Genomic DNA, 20636 nt, shown 5'->3' on the forward strand with positions numbered 1-20636 from the left:
ACAGGCTTCCAGTCCGAAAAAAAACCCTCCACCAGCACCCTGTCTTCTACTTTTGAGCCAGTTCTGTATCCAAAGAATTCTATTAAGTTTGCAAGACATGATCTTCCCTGCACAAAACCAAAGTGACTATCACTGATAAGACCATTTTCTTCCAAATGTAAATCGATCCTATCCCTCAGTATCTTCTCCAGCAGCTTCCCTACCACTGATGTCAGGCTTACCAGTCCATAATTACCTGGATTATCCCTGCTACCCTCTTAAACAATGAGATAACATTAGCAATTCTCCAATCCTCTAGGACCCCACCCTTGTTCAAGGATGCTGCAAAGATATCTGTTAATCCCCAGCTATTTCCTCTCTCGCTTCCCTCAGTAACCTGGGATAGATCCCATCTGGACCTGGGGACTTGTCTACCTTAATGTCTTTTAGAATACCCAACACTTCCTCCTTGCTTATGTCCACTTTCTTTTAGATTAGATTACTTACAGTGTAGAAACAGGCCCTTCGGCCCAGCAAGTCCTCACTGACCCTCCGAAGAGCAACCCACCCAGACCCATTCCCCTACATTTACCCCTTCACCTAACACTATGGGCAATTTAGCATGGCCAATTCACTGACCTGCACATCTTTGGACTGTGGGAGGAAACCACATCACCCGAGGAAACCTACGCGGACACGGGGAGAATGTGCAAACTCCACACAGACAGTTGCCTGAGGCGGGATTTGAACCCAGGTCTCTGCCGCTGTGAGGCAGCAGTGCTAACCGCCTCTATACCGCCCATAAACCTAGAGTAATCAAACATCTATCCCTAACTTCAACATCTGTTATGTCCCTCTTCTCCGTGAATACTGATGCAAAGTACTCATTAAGAATCTCCGACTCCACACATAACTTTCCTTCTTTGTCCTTGAGTGGTCCAACCCTTTCTCTAGGAGAAAGTGAGGACTGCAGATGCTGGAGGTCAGAAGTGAAAAATGTGTTGCTGGAAAAGCGCAGCAGGTCAGGCAGCATCCAAGGAGCAGGAGAATCGACGTTTCGGGCATAAGCCCTTCTTTGGAATGAGCTGAAGAAGGGCTTATGCCCAAAACGTCGATTCTCCTGCTCCTTGGATCCTGCCTGACCTGCTGCGCTTTTCCAGCAACACATTTTTCAACCTTTTCTCTAGTTACCCTCTTCCTCCTTACATACGAATAAAAGGCTTTGGGATTTTCCTTAACTCTGTTTGCTAAAGATATTTCATGACCCCTTTTAGCCTTCTTAATTCCTCGTTCCAGATTGGTCCTACTTTCCCAATATTCTTCCAAAACTTTGTCTGTTTTCAGTAACCTAGACCTTATGTGTGCTTCCTTTATCCTCATGTTAAGTGCATTCAGGAAAAAGTTTGCTCAAGCAGCACATAGTGATCCTTGACCTACTCTTGGGAAATAGTGCAGGGCAGGAGACATGACAATGGGGGAGCACTTTGCGACCAGTGACCATAGTTATATTAATTTTAAAATAGTTATGGAAAGGGACAAAACTGATCAACAGGTTCAAATTTTAAATTGCGGCAAGATGAATTTTGATAGAATTAAATAGGAGCTTGGAGTAGTTTGTTTCCAGGCAAAGGAACCTGTGACAAATGGGAGGCCTTTCAAAGTGAGATAGCTGAAGTTCAAGATCGATATTTCCTGAGAGGGTGAAAGGCAAGATTGACAAGAATAGTGAATCCTGGATGACTAGAGATATTGAGGCTTTGACCAGAAAAAAGGAAGTATAGCTTAGGTACAGATCAAGGGAATCCCTAGAGATATATAGGGGATACATGAGTTTACTGAAGAAGGAAATCAGGAGAGCGAAAAGTGGCGTGAGAAGGTTAAGGTGACTCCAAAGAGGTTCTTTAAATATATTAAAAGAAAATTAACTAGAGAGCGAATAGGACCCCTCAAGGACTAAAGTGGATATGTATGTGTAGAACAGCAGAAGTTTACTGTGGAGAAAGGCATGAAGGCTTGGGAATTGGGGGAAAATAGTGGTCATGTCTTGTGGACAGCCCATATCGTAGTAGAGCTGGTGTTCGATGTATTAGAATATATGAAGCTGGATAAATCTCCTGATCCTGACCAGATATATCCCAAGAACTCTGCTAGGGGCCAGAGAAGAAATTGCGGAGGCCCTAGTTGATATTTTTACATTATTGTTAGCCATTGGTGAGATTACAGAGGACTGGAGGGTAGGGAATGTTGTGCCCTTATTCAAGAAGGGCTGGAAAGAATAGTCTGGGAACTATATACCAGTAAGTCTGTGGTAGATATGTTATTGAGAAGATTCTGAGAGTTAAGATATACATGCATTTGGAAAGACAGGGTTTGATTTGGAGTAATCAGCATGGCTTTGTGCGTGGGAGATCATGCCTCACATATTTGTTAGAGGTCTTTGATGAAGTGATCAAGAAGGATGACGAGGGCAGGGCGGCAGACGCAGTCTATATGGATTTCTATACGGCCTTTGGTAAGGTTCCACATGAGAGGTTGCTCTGGAAGGATAAATTACATGGAATCCAGGGGGAGCTAGAAATTGGCTTGATGGTAGGAAGCAGAGGGTAATAGTGGAAGGATGCTTGTCGGACTGGAGGCCTGTGACTAGTGGAGTGCCTCAGGGGTCAGTGCTGGGCCCATTAATTTGTTATCTATATCAATAATTTGGATGAGAATGTACAAGGCATGATTAGTAAGTTTGCAAGTGACACTAAAGTAGGCAGTATTGTAGACAATGTGGAACGTTATCAGAAAATGCGGCAGGATCTTGGTAAAGTGGGCCGAGAAATGGCAAATGGAGTTTAATATTGATAAGTATAACATTTTATGGTGAATTGTAGGGCCCGAAGGATTGTGGTAGAACAGAGGGACCTTGGATTTCAGGTGTTTGGTTGTCTGAAAGTGGAGTCACAGGTAGACAGGGCAGTGAAGAAGGCTTTTGGCACACTGGCCTTCATCACTCAGGGCAGTGAATATAGAAGTTGACAAGATATGTTCCAGTTGTATAAGACATTGGTGAGGCTGCACTTGGGGTATTGTGCTGAGTTTTGCTCATCTTGCTATAGGAAGGATGTTATTAAACTGGAAAGAATACAGAAGAAATTTACAAGGATGTTGCCAGGACTCAAGGGTCTGGATAGGGTAAATGCAGTCAGTCTTTTTTCCAGGGTTGGGAAATCGAGGATTAGAGGGCATCAGATTAAGAGGGGAATTTATGCCATGGATTTCACCAGTTTCCTCATTTGCCCTCTCCCTACCTTATCCCAGTTCCAACCTTCCAACCACCTATCCGCTCCACCCTCCTCTCCGACCTATTACCAATACCTCCACCTCCACCTACCTATCGCACTCTCAGCTATCTATCCCCCCCCCCAATTTATCTCTCTACCCTCTCGGCTCACAAGCCTCATTCCTGATGAAGGGGTTTTGCCCAAAATGTCGATTCTCTTGCTCTTCAGATGCTACCTGACCTGCTGTGCTTTTCCAGCACCACACTCTTAACAGTGGTTAGCACCGCTGCCTCACAGAGCCAGGGACACGGGTTCGATTCCAACCTCGGAAGACTGTCTGTATGGAGTTTGCACATTCTCCCCCCTGTATTTCCACCGGGTTCTCCGGTTTCCCCCACAGTCTAAAGTTGCCGATAGCATTCAGGGATATATAGGTTAGGTGCATTAGTTAGGGGTAAATATAGGATAATGGTGTAGGGGAATGAGTCTGGGTGGCTTGCTTTTTGGAGGGTTGGTGTGGTCTTGTTGGTCTGAAGGGCCTGTTTCCACACTGTAGGAATTCTATGAATTTTTCAAAGCTTCATAGGTCAATCTATAACTGCAACTACAGAATATGGTTACACTCATTCTCCTCATGGAGACATGCAGGTATACCTCTCCCACTTTTCAGACTTGCTGCTGCATTCAGTAACCTTCTCGTGTTGAAGTGCAACAGTAAGTGACTGTAACTGTTGAAGTGCAACAGTTGAAGTGGTTAGCACTGCTGCCTCACAGCGCCTGAGACCCGGGTTCAATTCCCCCCTCGGGCGACTGTCTGTGTGGAGTTTGCACATTCTCCCCGTGTCTACGTGGGTTTCCTCCGGGTGCTCCGGTTTCCTCCCACAGTCCAAAGATGTGCAGGGTCAGGTGAATTGGCCATGCTAAATTGCCTGTAGTGTTAGGTAAGGGGTAAATGTAGGGGTATGGGTGGGTTTCGCTTCGGCGGGTCGGTGTGGACTTTTTGGGCCAAAGGGCCTGTTTCCACACTGTAATCTAATCTAATCTGTAATCTAATCTAATCTAAATGTGATGCAACCCATTTGACTATATGCTGGAGTTTGACAATCTGTGTGTGAGACTACCAGCAATGCAAATTGGGTGATAACAAAATAAAGCATATGCATGTTAGGACTCAGTTTGGATGAATGGAGATTGTTGGTAGGTGGGTAATCAGGATTTGGTGATTTAAACAGTGGCTGAGGGTGTCACTACAATCAGCAAGATATGGCATTTGAAAATGCATTCTTTGACCTGAACCACAGATCTGAGATCACAAAGCTTCTTCTGGCACTGCATCCGAAGCCTGGGAGCATGTCCTCTACGATTATCCAAGTCCATGCACATCATGAGAATTGGACGCCACCCTGCAACTCACTTCCCCTGAGGTCAAAGTAATTTCTCTTTCATTCCACTTCCTCCGCTAAATCTCTGCATTTGAAAACCTGGGTGCACGCACACTCCCATGATCAACCATCCTTCCCTAAATCAGCCAGCACCAGCATTAGCTGCAAGGTAACTCCTTTTTCACTACTGCAGATCAGCTTTAAGCATTACCAGACACTTATTAATACTTATGACCTACACAAGTGAACAATGATTGCATGCAATGATCAAGATGATGAACAGACAACAAAGATGTGATCTGACACCTTCATTGAACAGACCAGAGCCAAGTTCACCCCACACCAGGTTTCAGGGGCTAACCAATTTAAGCCCCTTGAGTTTTCATTTGGCTCCAGCCATCCCATAATCTTGTGCACTGAGTTTGGAGTTCACAAAGTAAAATTTAAAACTTAAAATTATTAGCAGTGACCAACAAATTATTTCAACAAAGCTGATTTACTCGAGAAATGATTTCTTCTTAAGGAACAAAAGGCTGGTAAATATCTTGAATATTTAATGTAATAAAGAAAAACCTACATGTCTTCAGTTTTGTTTGCATCCCATGCTCTTTTCCATTCTCCTTTGGAGTTTTTGTGACGTGCTAGCCTCTCTTGATCTATCTGCTCCCGTTCCTTCTTCCAGCGGACATACTCTGCTCTCTCCCGGCCAGTCATCAATAAAGTCATGTCCACCGTGCCTTTCTGAGCTGGCAGTCCACCTTCCTGAAGCAAATAACAAATATTACAATGTTAACATTTGAAATGCTAACATTTCAGAACCAAAACAGTTCCCAGCATTTACACTATCAAAGGCGATCACAGACAAAAGCCTATTGTAGGCAAATGACACTAACCATTTAGCAGAACTATATGAGCCAATTATAAAGGTGATGCTTAAAAGAGGTACACTGAAAATTAATTCCGTGTCTGTTCAAAAAATAGGGAAATACTCTACAATGTTTGCTCTAATTGGCAAGTTTTCAATAATCACTAAAATGGTATTTGAAACTAATTGTTTGTTTATTTCTTTTCTGTTCCCATCTAATTCTTGCCATCACTAAAAGTCACTGGATTGGGGAATCAAACTTGAATCAAACTGCGATGAACCATGATTAAATCACAAAATCACAGCAGATGCCCCAGGATGTCAGGCATGAGTAATGAGGAGAATTCATAGATGGTAAGAATTTTTCTTGGTTACATAATGTCCTTGACTGATCCATTATGATTTTACCAGTAAAACGTATAGAAAACCTATCATATTAACATTAACATAGTCTATAAAGAGATACAAACTGTGTAGCAAAATAAAGTCAAAATATTTTGGGATTCTGTGCATTCGCCAGCTCTTGTATGAAAGAAAAGAAATTAATGCTTCAAAACCTCTTTTTAAAACATCTAGTCAAAGAATTACACACAGTCATGGTAACTCCTTTTTACTGGCTTAGATAACAAACCGGTAATGACAGTGTGGAAGACACAAAGATTTTTTTCAATCTCAGTTTGCACCAAGTTTTAACTAATCCTTATGACAGTAACACAGCACTGCATTTGGCCTATATAATTACAACAGCAACCACACTTCAAAAGTAATTAATTGATAAATAAGGTTTGCATTCAATCACCATTAACTTGCACATGTATGTATGGACAGGTATGTGTTTATGCAAATTTGAGAGGGTGCATGAGAAAGTCTGTTGGAGATTCTGAATGAGAGGATATTGAGACGAGAGAAAATGTCAGCTTCAACTGTGAAATCCCTGTGCTCAAATTACTTACAGTCACTGGTCAGTTTTGACCAATTTGCCTAGACTGGATAACATTGTTCAGGATATAATTTATTCAAGCCTGAATATTTAAAGTTCAAATACATGATATTGCCTCAATTTTATAAGGAATAAAACAAAGGCTTTTAACGATATTTTAATTTTGTACCATTTTCTTATCCATAATTTAGCCAATTAATTAACATACAAGATGAGACGTGTGTTTTGACATACTACATCACTTGAAGTCGGCAAAACCTTGAAATTCAGAAATTTTACCATATCAGATATTTAACAGAAAATCAAAAATTCACTTAACATGCATGCATTTTATGGGTTACGTGTTCATATATATGGCCTTAAAGTCATCTGTCCATCAACTCACCTTATTGCTCCATACAAAGACATAATACATCACCCAGCGAATAGCATGCAAGCAACAAATCATGCAATGTTAATATTTCAGCCTTGCACTTACATTACACTTCAGGACAGCAGATAAAGTAGACTTTTTTTCACCTTCTGAGGCAGAGTTTGAGCCAGTCATTACCATAAATCTGCAGTGCTCAGTTTTTCTATTCACATATTTACTGTTTGGCAGTTACGAGCTGAGAGCAGGTTTAATTGTCTCCTTATAAAATCAAAGATGACAAATGGAGATGCATGTGGGTGGCACGGTGGCACAGTGGTTAGCACTGCTGCCTCACAGCGCCAGAGACCCGGGTTCAATTTCCGACTCAGGCGACTGACTGTGTGGAGTTTGCACATTCTCCCCGTGTCTGCGTGGGTTTCCTCCGGGTGCTCCGGTTTCCTCCCACAGTCCAAAGATGTGCAGGTCAGGTGAATTGGCCACGCTAAATTGCCCGTAGTGTCAGGTAAAGTGGTAAATGTAGGGGAATGGGTGGGTTACGCTTCGGCGGGTCGGTGTGACAACCTTGTTGGGCCGAAGGGCCTATTTCCACACTGTAAGTAATCTAATCTAATCTAATCTAATAATGACAAATTCACTGAAAAGACAGCTTAGATTTTGGAGTATTTTGGATTGAGAATAATATAGCATTTAAAATCTACTTTTGAAATTCTTCAGCTCAAAGTACTCAGCAGCATGACTTTTCTGGAAACAAGCCTAATCATCATGAGAACATTAAAAGTCAATTATGGACTGGAGCAATATGTAAATTAGACTGGATAATGATGTCAGGTTTCCTTCCACAACTTTCACTTATGAACCAGCTTGGTTTTGAAAACAATTTGGCCACTTTCAAACCCGACAAATACAACTTCCCAAACTGTCACAGAGGAATCTGATCTCTCAACCCTAGATTACTGATCTACTAGGACCATAACACTGCAACTATCAGATTAAATCATGGACTACACTAATTTGAAAAGTGCTGAATGGTAATGAATAGAAATCCACTGAGTGGGACAAGTTGACAAAGTTCTGTTAATTGGCTAACCCAAGGAAAGAGCTTTGTTCAAAGACAGTCAGATGGTTCACTGTTTTAGCAGCATAGACAGATAATGGGCAGTATCCAATTTTATTGCTATCAGGCACTAAACTCAACCAGACAATGGACAGAACTGTGCAGTACTATTCACATCTCGTTTACCTCAATATTAGAAACAGTTAACATCTCAGTCATCTGTCATCAAAACAGTTTGATGTGTTAGAAGTTGTGGCAGACAGAATTGAGGATTAATTCTGTGATTCCCAATTCCAGGATTTTCACTACCTCAACCAGGACTGTGCACAAGGTCATTCTGCAAAACAATATGCTTAGTCTGCACTGAAAATTATTGACTGCTTTTAATTTTGAGACAAAATTTCTGACGCGCTATTCTCTGAAATTTCTGCAGTTTTGTAATCATAAATCTTGAGAATGAATCTGACGTGTTAGACAAATATACAGATTAAGAGCAGAAAGAGGCCTTTCTGCCCCTACAGCCTGCATCATTATGCAATATGATCATGGTTTATGTTTTGAATTCCACATTCCCATCTATCTACAAAATTCTTGCCTGATAATATTCTTGCTGAAAACCTTTGCCTAACAAGAACATATGTTCCTCTGCCTTAAAAATATTCAACGGCCCACCTCCACAACATTTTGAGGCAGTGTTGGTGCTTTCTGAAAAGACCAAAGAATGATATGGGAATCCCATGCAGTCAATGTTGCAATATGCAATGGGTAGGGGTTAGGGTGGCACTGTATTTCATTTACAGAGGAACCTCGATTATCCGTAGGACACGGTTGGGCAGTATTTCGTTCGGTTGATTGAATTCTGGATAATCCAATGTCAAATAACATTGTTTAGTCGCGCATCAGGACATTGCCTTCTTGCCAGGTAATCCGATATTCAGATAATCGAATGCCAGATAATCGAGGTTCCTCTGTACTGCACTAACGGGCATTAGTTTTGATTTTCACAAGAAGATATTTATTATGTTATGAAGGTGAAGGAGTGTACTGTATCTTTCAGAGAGAGTAAATGCTGTTCTGTACTGAGAGCTTACAAGCACCTGTCATATAACTACATAGCAGTCTCAGAGTTTACTGGAAAATTGAAAATATGTAATATCTGGCTATGAAATAGATACTGAAAATGTGTTGCTGGAAAAGCGCAGCAGGTCAGGCAGCATCCAAGGAGCAGGAGAATCGACGTTTCGGGCATGAGCCCTTCTTCAGGAATGACTCATTCCTGAAGATGGGCTCATGCCCGAAACGTCGATTCTCCTGCTCCTTGGATGCTGCCTGACCTGCTGCGCTTTTCCAGCAACACATTTTCAGCTCTGACCTCCAGCATCTGCAGTCCTCACTTTCCCCTGTGAAATAGATACCTGAGTTAGTTGCTGTTTTGACAACAATTGAAATTTAACCAATCAATTTAAATTATGCCCAGGATACTAAAATTCAGTCGAGTTTGAATTTATTGTTTTACAACATTGAAGCAATGAGATGAACTGATGTTTTGGATATTAAAAAAAGGCAGGAATTTTGAAAATCAGTCAGAACACCTACCATCGAGAGAGAGAGAGACACCCAAGACATTGAAACATTCTCTCTCAAAGATACCTTTTTGTATGGAACATCTTCACAGTAAAAAGTAGGGAGATCTTCAGCTGGAAGACAGACACCGAAGACGACAGCCACTGTATGGCTTTGAAATTAAGTTGATGTAATTTTAATAAATGTTTTATTGGAACAATACATTGTTATAGAGTTGGAGGCAGGTAATAAGCAGTTAAGAGAACGGGAGGCTTAGAGTTGTGAATAGTTGTTGTTTAATGTTCACTCTTCGAGAATAAATTGATATTTTCTTTAAATAGTGGAATTTGGGAATTCTCTGTCACTCATATTTTAACAGATTGCGAGGTGAGGTGAGCTTTTCTTGGTGTTTAGTTTAATTAACAGAGGGGTTCATCGCTGTGTCGTAACAATTAGCATGTGAAATCAAAATAATTACATAATTGAAACAGTTAATTTGATTTGGACCTACTCTCTGATCTAATCCCACTTTCCATTCTGCTTCTTTGAATAACTCAAAGTTAAAAATCTTGTTCTGACAAACCTGAAGTTTCAATTCTCTATCGCCAAATTCCTTGCTAATATCTTCTTCTTACTTCTCTATTACACACTTCATTTATTTTAGACTCTTTTGTAACCATCCTTGTGAAACTGCTTGCCAGGTCCCATTATATTTTTTCACCCATTTAAGCAGCTATATTCAGAATAACAAATGAGATATTTACAATTACCAACAGCTCTGGACCTTAAATACAACTCACAGTATAATGCAAATAATACACTAAATTCACGTTACTTATTATTAGAGCTGCTGTATGGAGCCAGCATTCCCCATATTTACTGACAACATCAGCAGAAAGTCCAATATTATTAATCTGTACTACTACCACACCGCAGGAATAGGGTTTCAGAGTTATTCTGAAACTGAATTTCACCTGGAAAAGAGTAAAGGATGGTTGACCTTTGGAGGTAGAGATCACATGCTTTCCAGACTGGAGAGCACAGTCACAATGAATGGAGGGATGATGCCTTGTAATGTTGAGCAGCATGGGAGGATCACCAGGTTCTTGCTCAGTAGGCATCGACAAAGAAAGAGCTGTCCAGTTTATTGTCAAAAGTATAAATGACAACAACACAGATGCAGTAAAGGAGAAGTTTAATCTCACTAGTGATCAAAGTCAGTGAACTTCAAATGTCATATCCTACTAAATGCACCAGTAGCCTCATTACTAAATCCACACACTACAAACACTCACCTACCAATAACTTCTATCAATCAAGCCTCTTATACAACATACCTAGGCTTCTCCTTACTGTTGCATACTTCACAAGTCACAAATCTACATTCCATAGCTTGCACCCTGCCATCTATTTGATATTGCAGGTATTTCTCAAACAGAGTGCATGACAGTCACTGCCCACAATCTCCTGCTCTTTTGCAAACAGAGGTCGCAGAAACTAATCGGAAGGGGAAATGCACATTTACCTGTTCTAATCTTCATGGAGGAGATGGTACTGACTGGCAGCTTCAAATTGTGCAGACTTATTTTCTCTGTTTCCTCATATCCTTGTCCCAATTCCTTTCAGATAGCCAGGAAATACAATCTATCCTAATGGAAAAGCAAGAAGACAAGCTCACCAGCTCAAATGCCGACACTCTGCATAACTTAGAGGGACAGGACGGAGGCAGGACCTGAACAAGATGAGAAGAGCACAGGAAACAAACAGGTTCCAGCTAGCTAGAGAATTTGGGCTAGAGTTGTCATTCTTAGCACATTTCTAACAGAAACTACAAATGAGGATGTTCATTGATCACTGCCTATAGTTCAGCTCATTGTTACAGTGACATTAGCATTACTAAACACATCAACATTCTGCAGACATCATTGAACAGAAACGTAACTGGAACAACTACATGAATGAAGTTGACATAACAGCTCAGAAAATGGGAAAGTTGTGGGGAATATGTTGCTTTTTGACTCTCTAAAGCATGTTCATTTACTACATGACACAAGTCACGAGTGTGATGGAATACATTTTCCTGGAGGATTGCATCTCCAACAATGCCCAAGAGAATCAATGTCATTCAGGATAGGGTAGGACTTGATCGAGAAAAATGCCACCACCTTTGTCATCCAACAGTGCACAGTAGCAGCAATGCATTGCTGCAACCTTGCCAAGTTTCCTTCGACAACACCTTCCAAATTCACCACCCAAAGGAACAAGTGAAACTGATACAATGGAACACTAATGCCTGCAAGTTCACCTCTAAGGAACACTGCTTTCAATTCTGGACACCCTTCTATAGGAAGGATGTTGTTAACCTTGAAAGGGTGAAGAGAAAGATTTACAAGGATGTTGCTAGGACTGGAGGGATTGAGCTAAAGGGAGAAGCCGAATAGGCTGGGGCATTTTTCTCCTAAAGTGTTGAAGGCTGAGGAGTGACCTCACGGAGGTTTATAAAATCATGAGGGGCATGTATAGGGTGAATAGGCAAGGTCTTTTTCCTAGGGTGGTGGAGTCCAAACCTAGAAGACAAGCAGTTTAAGGTGAGAGGGGAAAGATTTAAAAGGGATCTGAAGGGTAATGCTTTCATGCAGAGAGTGGTGCAGGTATGGAATGAGCTACCAGAGAAAGTGGTGGAGGCTGGTACAATTACAACATTTAGAAGGCATCTAGATCAATATATGAATAGAAAGGGTTTAGAAGGATTTGAGCCAAAAGCTGGCCAATGGGTCTGGGTCAGATTGCGATGTCTGGTCAGCATGGATGAGTTGAACTGAAGGTTCTGTTTCCATGCCGTATGACTCTACGACTCTAAGTCGCATTATACTTTTACATTGAAAATATACCACTCTTTTATACTCCTGCAATTATACAGTGTTTCTGAGCGGAATTGGTAAAAATGCATGACAATTGAGAATCAGTAGGAGACCTTGTATAACACTTAGCAAACATACCTGTCATTCAGGAAGAAATACTCTACCAGAAGGGTACACTATCTCTGGCTAACTAAAGATGGTAAGGTTAGTATTATGCTGAAAGAGAAGATGTACAATGCAAGATGTAGGCTAGAAGAATGGGAAAGTTTAAGAACCGAGCAAAAACTAATTAGGATAAACGAAGTATAAAACGAGCAAGAGAAAGAAAAACAGACATTAAAATCAAGGAGGATGGAAGATAAAAGCAGGGAAGTCTTGCAACAACTGTATTGGGCATTGTGAGACCATAAAAGACTACTATAGACTACTCTGGACTTCTTATTCATGGTTAGATATGCTTGCATTGGAAGCTCTTCACCGAAGGTTCATCAGGTTGATTCCTGCGATGAAATGGTTATCTTATAAGGAATATTTAGATTAGATTAGATTACTTACAGTGGGATTAAGGCCCTTCGGCCCAACAAGTCCACACCGACCCGCCAAAGCGCAACCCACCCATACCCCTATTACCTAACACTACGGGCAATTTAGCATGGCCAATTCACCTGACCTTTGGACTGTGGGAGGAAACCGGAGCACCCGGAGGAAACCCACGCAGACACGGGGAGAATGTGCAAACTCCATACAGTCAGTCGCCTGAATCGGGAATTGAACCCGGGTCTCTGGCGCTGTGAGGCAGCAGTGCTAACCACTGTGCCACCATGCCGCCCACCATTTGAGCAGGTTCAGCCCACACTTACTGGAGTTTAAAAGAATGAGAGGTAATCTTACTGAAACAAAATCCTGAGGTGACTTGACAGAGAAGACGCTGAGAGGACAGTACTTCACATGAGGAAATCTCAAACCAGGCACACTGTGTTAAAATAAGGAGCGTCCCTTTTAAGGTGGAGGCAAGTAAGAATTTATCCTCTTAGAGCTTGAAATTTTCTTCCCTGGTAGTTGCTGCTTCATTGAATATATTCAAAACTGACTCAGACAGATTTTTGATTAACAAAGGGGTCAAGGGTTATGGGGAAAGGAGGAAGAGTAAGTAGAAAAGTGAAGTTATGACCACAAAAAGATCAGCCATGAGCTTATCAAATATCAGGGCAGGAACAAGGTCCTGAATACCATAAAAAGAACAGGACCAGTCTTGTATGGAACTTACCAGAAATAAAGTAGTAGCATTGGAAACGTGGTATAGAGCAATGAAGGTTGTACAAGACCTTTGAGACCTTTGGGAAAGTGTTCTGAGAGAACAATTCAAAAATAGCACCTTGGAGGAATTAACAAGTCCCACCTGGATGAACATGAACTTATAAAATAAAGAAGTAACAAATGCTTATGAATTGGACTCATAAACATATTAATGATAGGCCCTAATTTGGAAGGTTCCAGAGAAAATTGACATATAAGAAGTTTGATGATAAAGAGTAATTGATAAAGATGGCAAGGATTTACATACAGACACTCCTCAGCTGAGTAAAAAAGAAAGGATAAGTTTGGTTCAAGAGAACAAACATGTTATTTTTGTCATAATAAAGGACTGAGAAGGTTGAGTGTTGTAAGTGGAAAAACAAGTCTGTTGCATTAGTAAAATCCAATAGTGTTTCCATATGAAATGCTCAAATAGCTAAAATCCACAACAAACATTAATTGGCTGAAGTTACATAAAGGTGTAGTTGACTTTTGTAAGGCATATCATAAATCAAAGGGTTGGGAAGCCACAGCCTTTGTGGTCCAGCCCCAATAGCTGCACTTGATTCACCATTTAGCATGTAATCGTGATGATTGGGTTGGATTCTTGCCTCAGCCTAAGTCAGGTCCAAAGATATCTCCTGGCCATTTTGAATTTGACCAATTAATTTGTAGAAGCTGTGTTACTGAAATAAATTGCAGTAAAAGGTGCCATTACAGTCTAATTTTTCATTAGCTGAGGGCTGCCAAAAGACTTGGTGTTTCATGTCAGAAGGTCATGTGTAATGCAGAGGTGAAGCAGCCCAAGTCACAGCCACAGTCCCCAAGTGATTTGGAGAGATACCATCAGACCCTAAAGACCATGACTTAGACCAATTTTCTTCAGTATTGCCAGGATTCGGATGGGGGAGGGAGTCGGCAACCTTTTGTCCTTCAAGCCTGTTCCAATTCAACAAGATACACTCATTCTGACTGTGGCCTCAACTCATAACCTTGCACTCCCTTGTTGGCCAAGAATCTAACTACCTCAGCTCTAAAGACAGTTGTGATGAGTCGATTTCATTCAGTCCCTTCAAAGTAGGATATAAAGAATTATTGCTGTGGTTCTGTTCGCCGAGCTGGAGATTTGTGTTGCAAACGTTTCGTCCCCTGTCTAGGTGACATCCTCAGTGCTTGGGAGCCTCCTGTGAAGCGCTTCTGTGGTGTTTCCTCCGGCATTTATAGTGGCCTGTCCCTGCCGCTTCCGGTTGTCAGTTTCAGCTGTCCGCTGTAGTGGCCAGTATATTGGGTCCAGGTCGATGTGTTTGTTGATGGAGTTTGTGGATGAGTGCCATGCTTCTAGGAATTCCCTGGCTGTTCTTTGTTTGGCTTGCCCTATAATGGTAGGGTTATCCCAGTCGAATTCATGTTGCTTGTCGTCTGCGTGTGTGGCTACTAAGGATAGCTGGTCGTGGCGTTTCGTGGCTAGTTGATGCTCATGGATGCGGATCGTTAGCTGTCTTCCTGTTTGTCCTATATAATGTTTTGTGCAGTCCTATATAGTGTTTAGTGTACCAAATCCCATGCAAGGACCCTGGACTCTGGGTCTAGTAGCCACACACGCAGACGACAAGCAACATGAATTCGACTGGGACAACACTACCATTATAGGGCAAGCTAAACAAAGAACAGCCAGGGAATTCCTAGAAACATGGCACTCATCCACAAACTCCATCAACAAACACATCAACCTGGACCCAATAAACCGGCCACTACAGCGGACAGCTGAAACTGACAACCGGAAGCGGCAGGGACAGGCCACTATAAATGCCGGAGGAAACACTACAGAAGCGCTTCACAGGAGGCTCCCAAGCACTGAGGATGTCACCTAGACAGGGGACGAAACGTTTGCAACAAAAATCTCCAGCTCGACGAACAGAACCACAACAACGAGCACCCGAGCTACAAATCTTCACCCAAACTATAAAGAATTATATTACGGGCTTCCTTAAGTTAATTTTGGCACAGGTTGGAATTCCCCTCCTTAGATTGAGTGTCAACATTCTAAGAAATGTCCCAAAAGCATGTGCAATTGCTAAAGAACATCTCAACATTTTCCAGCAGATGATGAAAGTCGACAGAACAGCCCACACACTGTGTTGTGAACCAGACAATGGTCGTGGGTAAAATCCTGGAATCCATTGTGAAGGATGAGATTTCTGAATACTTGGAAGTATATAGTAAAATAGGGCGAAGTTAGCATAGTTTCATCAAGGGGAAGTCATGCCTGACAAATCTGCTAGAATTCTTTGAGGAAGTAATGAGCAGGTTAGACCAATCTGGCAGAAAGAGAGAGTGGAGATAAAAGGGTCCTTCTCAGAATGGCAGCCAGTGGCAAGTGGTGTTCCACTAGGGTCAGTGTTGGGACCACAACTTTTCACTTGATACATTAACGAGCTTGAATAAAGAAACTGAGAGTATTCTGGTTAAGCTTACAGATGATAGGTAGAGGGACAAGTAGCATTGAGGAAGTGGGAAGGCTGTAGAATGATTTGGACAGGTTAGGAGTGTGGGCAAAGAAGCGGTAGATGGAGTACAAGGCAAAATGTAGAGTCATGCACTTTAATAGGAAGAACAGAGGCATGGACTATTTTCTGAATGGGGAGAAAATTCAGAAGTCTGAAGTGCAAAGATACTTGGGAGTTCTAGTCCAGGATCCTTACGTTAAACTTACAGATTGAGCCAGTAGTTAGGAAGGCAAATGCGATGATGGCATTTATTTTGAGAGGACTTGAATATAAAAGCAGGCGCGTACTTCTGAGGCTCTATAAGCCTCTGGTCTGACCACATTTGAAGTATTGTGTGCAGTTTTGGGACCCTTATTTCAGGAAGGAAATACTGGTCCTGGAGCGTGTTCAGAGGAGGTTCACAAAAATGGTCCCAGGAATGAAAAGCTTAACATATGAGGAACATTTGAGGACTCTGGGTCTATACTCGATGGAGTTTAGAAGGATGAGAGGGGGAATCTAATTGAAACATACAGAACACTGAATGGACTGTACAGAGTAGATATTGGGAAGATGTTTCCATTGGTAGGAGAGACTTTACTCTTAAGAGTAAAGGGAAGACCTTTTAGAATGATGTTTGAGAAGATTTTATAGCTCAGGTTGAGGTTCATTCACTGAGCTGGAAGATTAATTTTCAGATGTTTCTTCATCATGCTAGGTAACATCATCAGTGAGCCTACAAATGAAGCACTGGTGTTATGTCCTGCTTTCTATTTATGTGACTTCGTCTCTTAAGGTGGGTGATGTCATTTCAGGTTATTTTTCTCAGAAGTTGATAAATGGGACCCAAATTGATGTGTTTATTGATGGAATTCTGGTTTGAATAGAGTCATAGAGACATACAGCATGGAAACAGACCCTTCGGTCCAACCCGTCCATGCCGACCAAATATCCCAACCCAATCTAGTCCCACCTGTCAGCAACCGGTCCATATCCCTCCAAACCCTTCCTATTCATATACCCATCCAAATGCCTCTTAAATGTTGCAATTGTACCAGCCTCCACCACTTCCTCTGGCAGCTCATTCCATACTGGTACCACCCTCTGCGTGAAAAAGTTGCCCCTTAGGTCTCTTTTATATCTTTCCCCTCTCACCCTAAACCTATGACTTCTAGTTTTGGACTCCCCAACCCCAGGGAAAAGAATTTGCCTATTTACCCTATCCATGCCCCTCCTAATTTTGTGAACCTCGATAAGGTTACCCCTCAGCCTCCGACGCTCCAGGGAAAACAGCCCCAGCCCGTTCAGCCTCTCCCTATAGTTCAAATCCTCCAATTCTAGCAACATCCTTATAAATCTTTTCTGAACCCTTTCAAGTTTCACAACATCTTTCTGATAGGAAGGAGACCAGAATTGCACACAATATTCCAATAGTGGCCTAACCAATGTTCTGTACAGCTGCAACATGACCTCCCAACTTCTGTACTCAATACTCTGACTAAAAAAGGAAAACATACCAAACGCCTTCGTCACTATCCTATCTACCTGCGACTCCACTTTCAAGGAGCTATGAACCTGCACTCCCTAGGACCTTACCATTAAGTGTATAAGTCCTGCTAAGATTTGCTTTCCCAAAATGCAGCACCTCACATTTATCTGTATTAAACTCCATCTGCCACTTCTCAGCCCATTGGCCCATCTGGTCCAGATCCTGTTGTAATCTGAGGTAACCCTCTTCGCTGTCCACTACACCTTCAATTTTGGTGTCATCTGCAAACTTACTAACTGTACCTCTTATGCTCGCATCCAAATCATTTATGTAAATGACAAAAAGTAGAGGACCCAGCACCGATCCTTGTGGCACTCCACTGGTCACAGGCCTCCAGTCTAAAAAACAACCCTCCCCCACCACCCTCTGTCTTCTACCGTTGAGCCAGTTCTGTATCCAAATGGCTAGTTCCCCCTGTAATCCATGAGATCTAACCTTGCTAATCAGTCTCCCATGGGGAACCTTGTCGAACGCCTTACTGAAGTCCATATAGATCACATCTACTGCTCTGCCCTCACCAATCTTCTTTGTTACTTCTTCAAAAAACTCAATCAAGTTTGTGAGACATGATTTCCCACACACACAGCCATGTTGACTATCCCTAATCAGTCTTTCCAAATATATGTACATCCTGTCCCTCAGGATTCCCTCCAACAACTTGCCCACCACTGACGTCAGGCTCACTGGTTTATAATTCCCTGGCTTGTCCTTACCACCCTTCTTAAATAGTGGCACCATATTTGCCAACTTCCAGTCTTCCGGCACCTCACCTGTGACTATTGATGATACAAATATCTCAGCAAGAGGCCCAGCAATCACTTTTCTAGCTTCCCACATAGTTCTAGGGTACACCTGATCAGGTTCTGGGGATTTATCCACCTTTACCCATTTCAAGACATCCAGCACTTCCTCCTCTGTAATCTGGACATTTTGCAAGATGGTACCATCTATTTCTCTATAGGCTATATCTTCCATATCCTTTTCCACAGTGAATACTGATGCAAAGTACTCATTAGTATCTCCCCCATTTTCTGCGACTCCACACAAAGGCTGCCTTGCTGATCTTTGAGGGGCCCTATTCTCTCCCTAGTTACCCTTTTGTCCTAAATATATTTGTGAAAACCCTTTGGATTCTCCTTAATTCTATTTGCCAAAGCTATCTCATACCCCCTTTTTGCCCTCCTGATTTCTCTCTTAAGTATACTCCTACTTCCTTTATACTGTTCTAAGGATTGACTCGATCTATCCTATCTATACCTGACATATGCTTCCTTCTTTTTCTTAACCAAACCTTCAATTTCTTTAGTCATCCAGCATTCCCTATACCTATCAGCCTTTCCTTGCCAAGCCTCTAGGAATTCCCATGCGTGTCTCTGTTTAGCCTGTCTTAGGATGGATGTGTTGTCCCAGTTGAAGTGGTGTCCTTCTATACCAACAACCAGCAAAACGAATGTCCTATACAAAATACCCTCCAAGAACTGTAACAAAGACTACATCGGACAGGCAAGCAGAAATCTTGCCACCAGGATACATGAACACCAACTAATCACCAAAAGACATGACCCACTATCACTAGTGTCCTTACAAACAAGGACGCCACTTCGACTGGGACAACACATCTGTCCTAGGACAGGCAAAACAGAGACACGCACGGGAATTCCTCAAGGCCTGGCATTCAAACCAGAACTCCATCAACAAACACATCAATGTGGACCCCATTTACCAACCTCTGAGATAAAGAACCGGAAATGAGATCACCCGCCTTAAGAGACCAAGGCATATAAATAGGAAGCGGGACATAACACCAGCGCTTCACCGGAGGCTAACTGATGATATTACCTCGCATGGTGATGAAATGTCTGTAAACAAATGTTCCAGCGCAGTGAGCAAACTTACAATCTGAACTACAAACCTTCTTAAAAATCGCAAACATCCAATGGCGCAATGTGCTAAACACTAGTCCAAAGATGGGAAACCAACACCATGCGACTGAGCGCCACCCGCGAATAACTGTACTTTCTACATGAATGCCTCAAGAAACAGGTACTATGAAAATGTCTCAAATACAAACCATCGCTTAACACCCCACACCCAAAAGAATAGTGGAACAGAACGGCCTCAGAATGTTGCGAGAAATGATTAACGATGTCCACAAATTACTCCACAAATACAGTCCGGATATTTTGCACCAAACAACTTTATACACCAACATGATAGGTCATGAATAGATGGACACACTTGAATGAGCCAACGGCATCAAACAACTGCAAAGAAAATGAAAATAATATCCCCACAGGAAAATCTAGACAAGCTTACACAAAAGAACAAAACATACAATTCAGAGGCTTGGATTAAACACTTATCAAACTGACTACTAACAGACATGGAAAAGCCGTCCTAGTAAGAGGGATGAAGTACAACTCCAGACAATCGAACAAAAAGGATTTCTTAGAATCAATCCTGAAAGACAACAGACTCACAAACAAAACCTCGTAGACCGTCAGACAGACGGTTGCACCAACACTAAGCAGGAAGGAGGAACGGAAGACCCTCAAAACATAGGAAAGGAAAGCCCTGGAAGGACTCAGAAAAGACAGAAACATTGTAACCCTACCTACAGACAAAGGTCATGCGCGTGACCATCAGCCTAAACAGAACACAGTACATTGAAAAGGCAAATTCACTGCCCACAGATACTGACACTTACCAATAGACCTGACTCCACAGCTATATTGAAGATACTTCATAATTTAGGACAAATTAACAAGACAGATCTCCCAAAATTGAAACTAGCTGGAAATGTGTTGCTGGAAAAGCGCAGCAGGTCAGGCAGCATCCAGGGAACAGGAGAATCGACGTTTCGGGCATAAGCCCTTCTTCAGGAATGGGGAAAGTTTGTCCAGCAGGCTAGGATAAAAGGTAGGGAGGAGGGACTTGGGGGAGGGGCATCGGAAATGTGGTAGGTGGAAAGAGGTCAAGGTGAGGGTGAAAGGTCAGACTGGGGTGGGGGCGGAGAGGT

At 42.1% G+C, this 20636-nt stretch overlaps 1 protein-coding gene across 7 annotated transcripts in view; it reads right to left on the reverse strand.

The window, feature by feature from the left end:
* The window catches only part of LOC122553883 (coiled-coil domain-containing protein 9-like), a 284191-nt gene that overhangs the window by 109640 nt on the left and 153915 nt on the right, over positions 1 to 20636 (reverse strand). For all 7 annotated transcript variants that reach the window (XM_043698346.1, XM_043698344.1, XM_043698343.1 and 4 more), the window contains one exon: positions 5208 to 5392. In XM_043698346.1, the coding sequence (XP_043554281.1) occupies positions 5208 to 5392 (185 nt within the window). The remainder of the gene's footprint in view (positions 1 to 5207; positions 5393 to 20636) is intronic.

This window comes from Chiloscyllium plagiosum, chromosome 10 (assembly GCF_004010195.1).
Source record: "Chiloscyllium plagiosum isolate BGI_BamShark_2017 chromosome 10, ASM401019v2, whole genome shotgun sequence".
NCBI lineage: Eukaryota > Metazoa > Chordata > Chondrichthyes > Orectolobiformes > Hemiscylliidae > Chiloscyllium > Chiloscyllium plagiosum.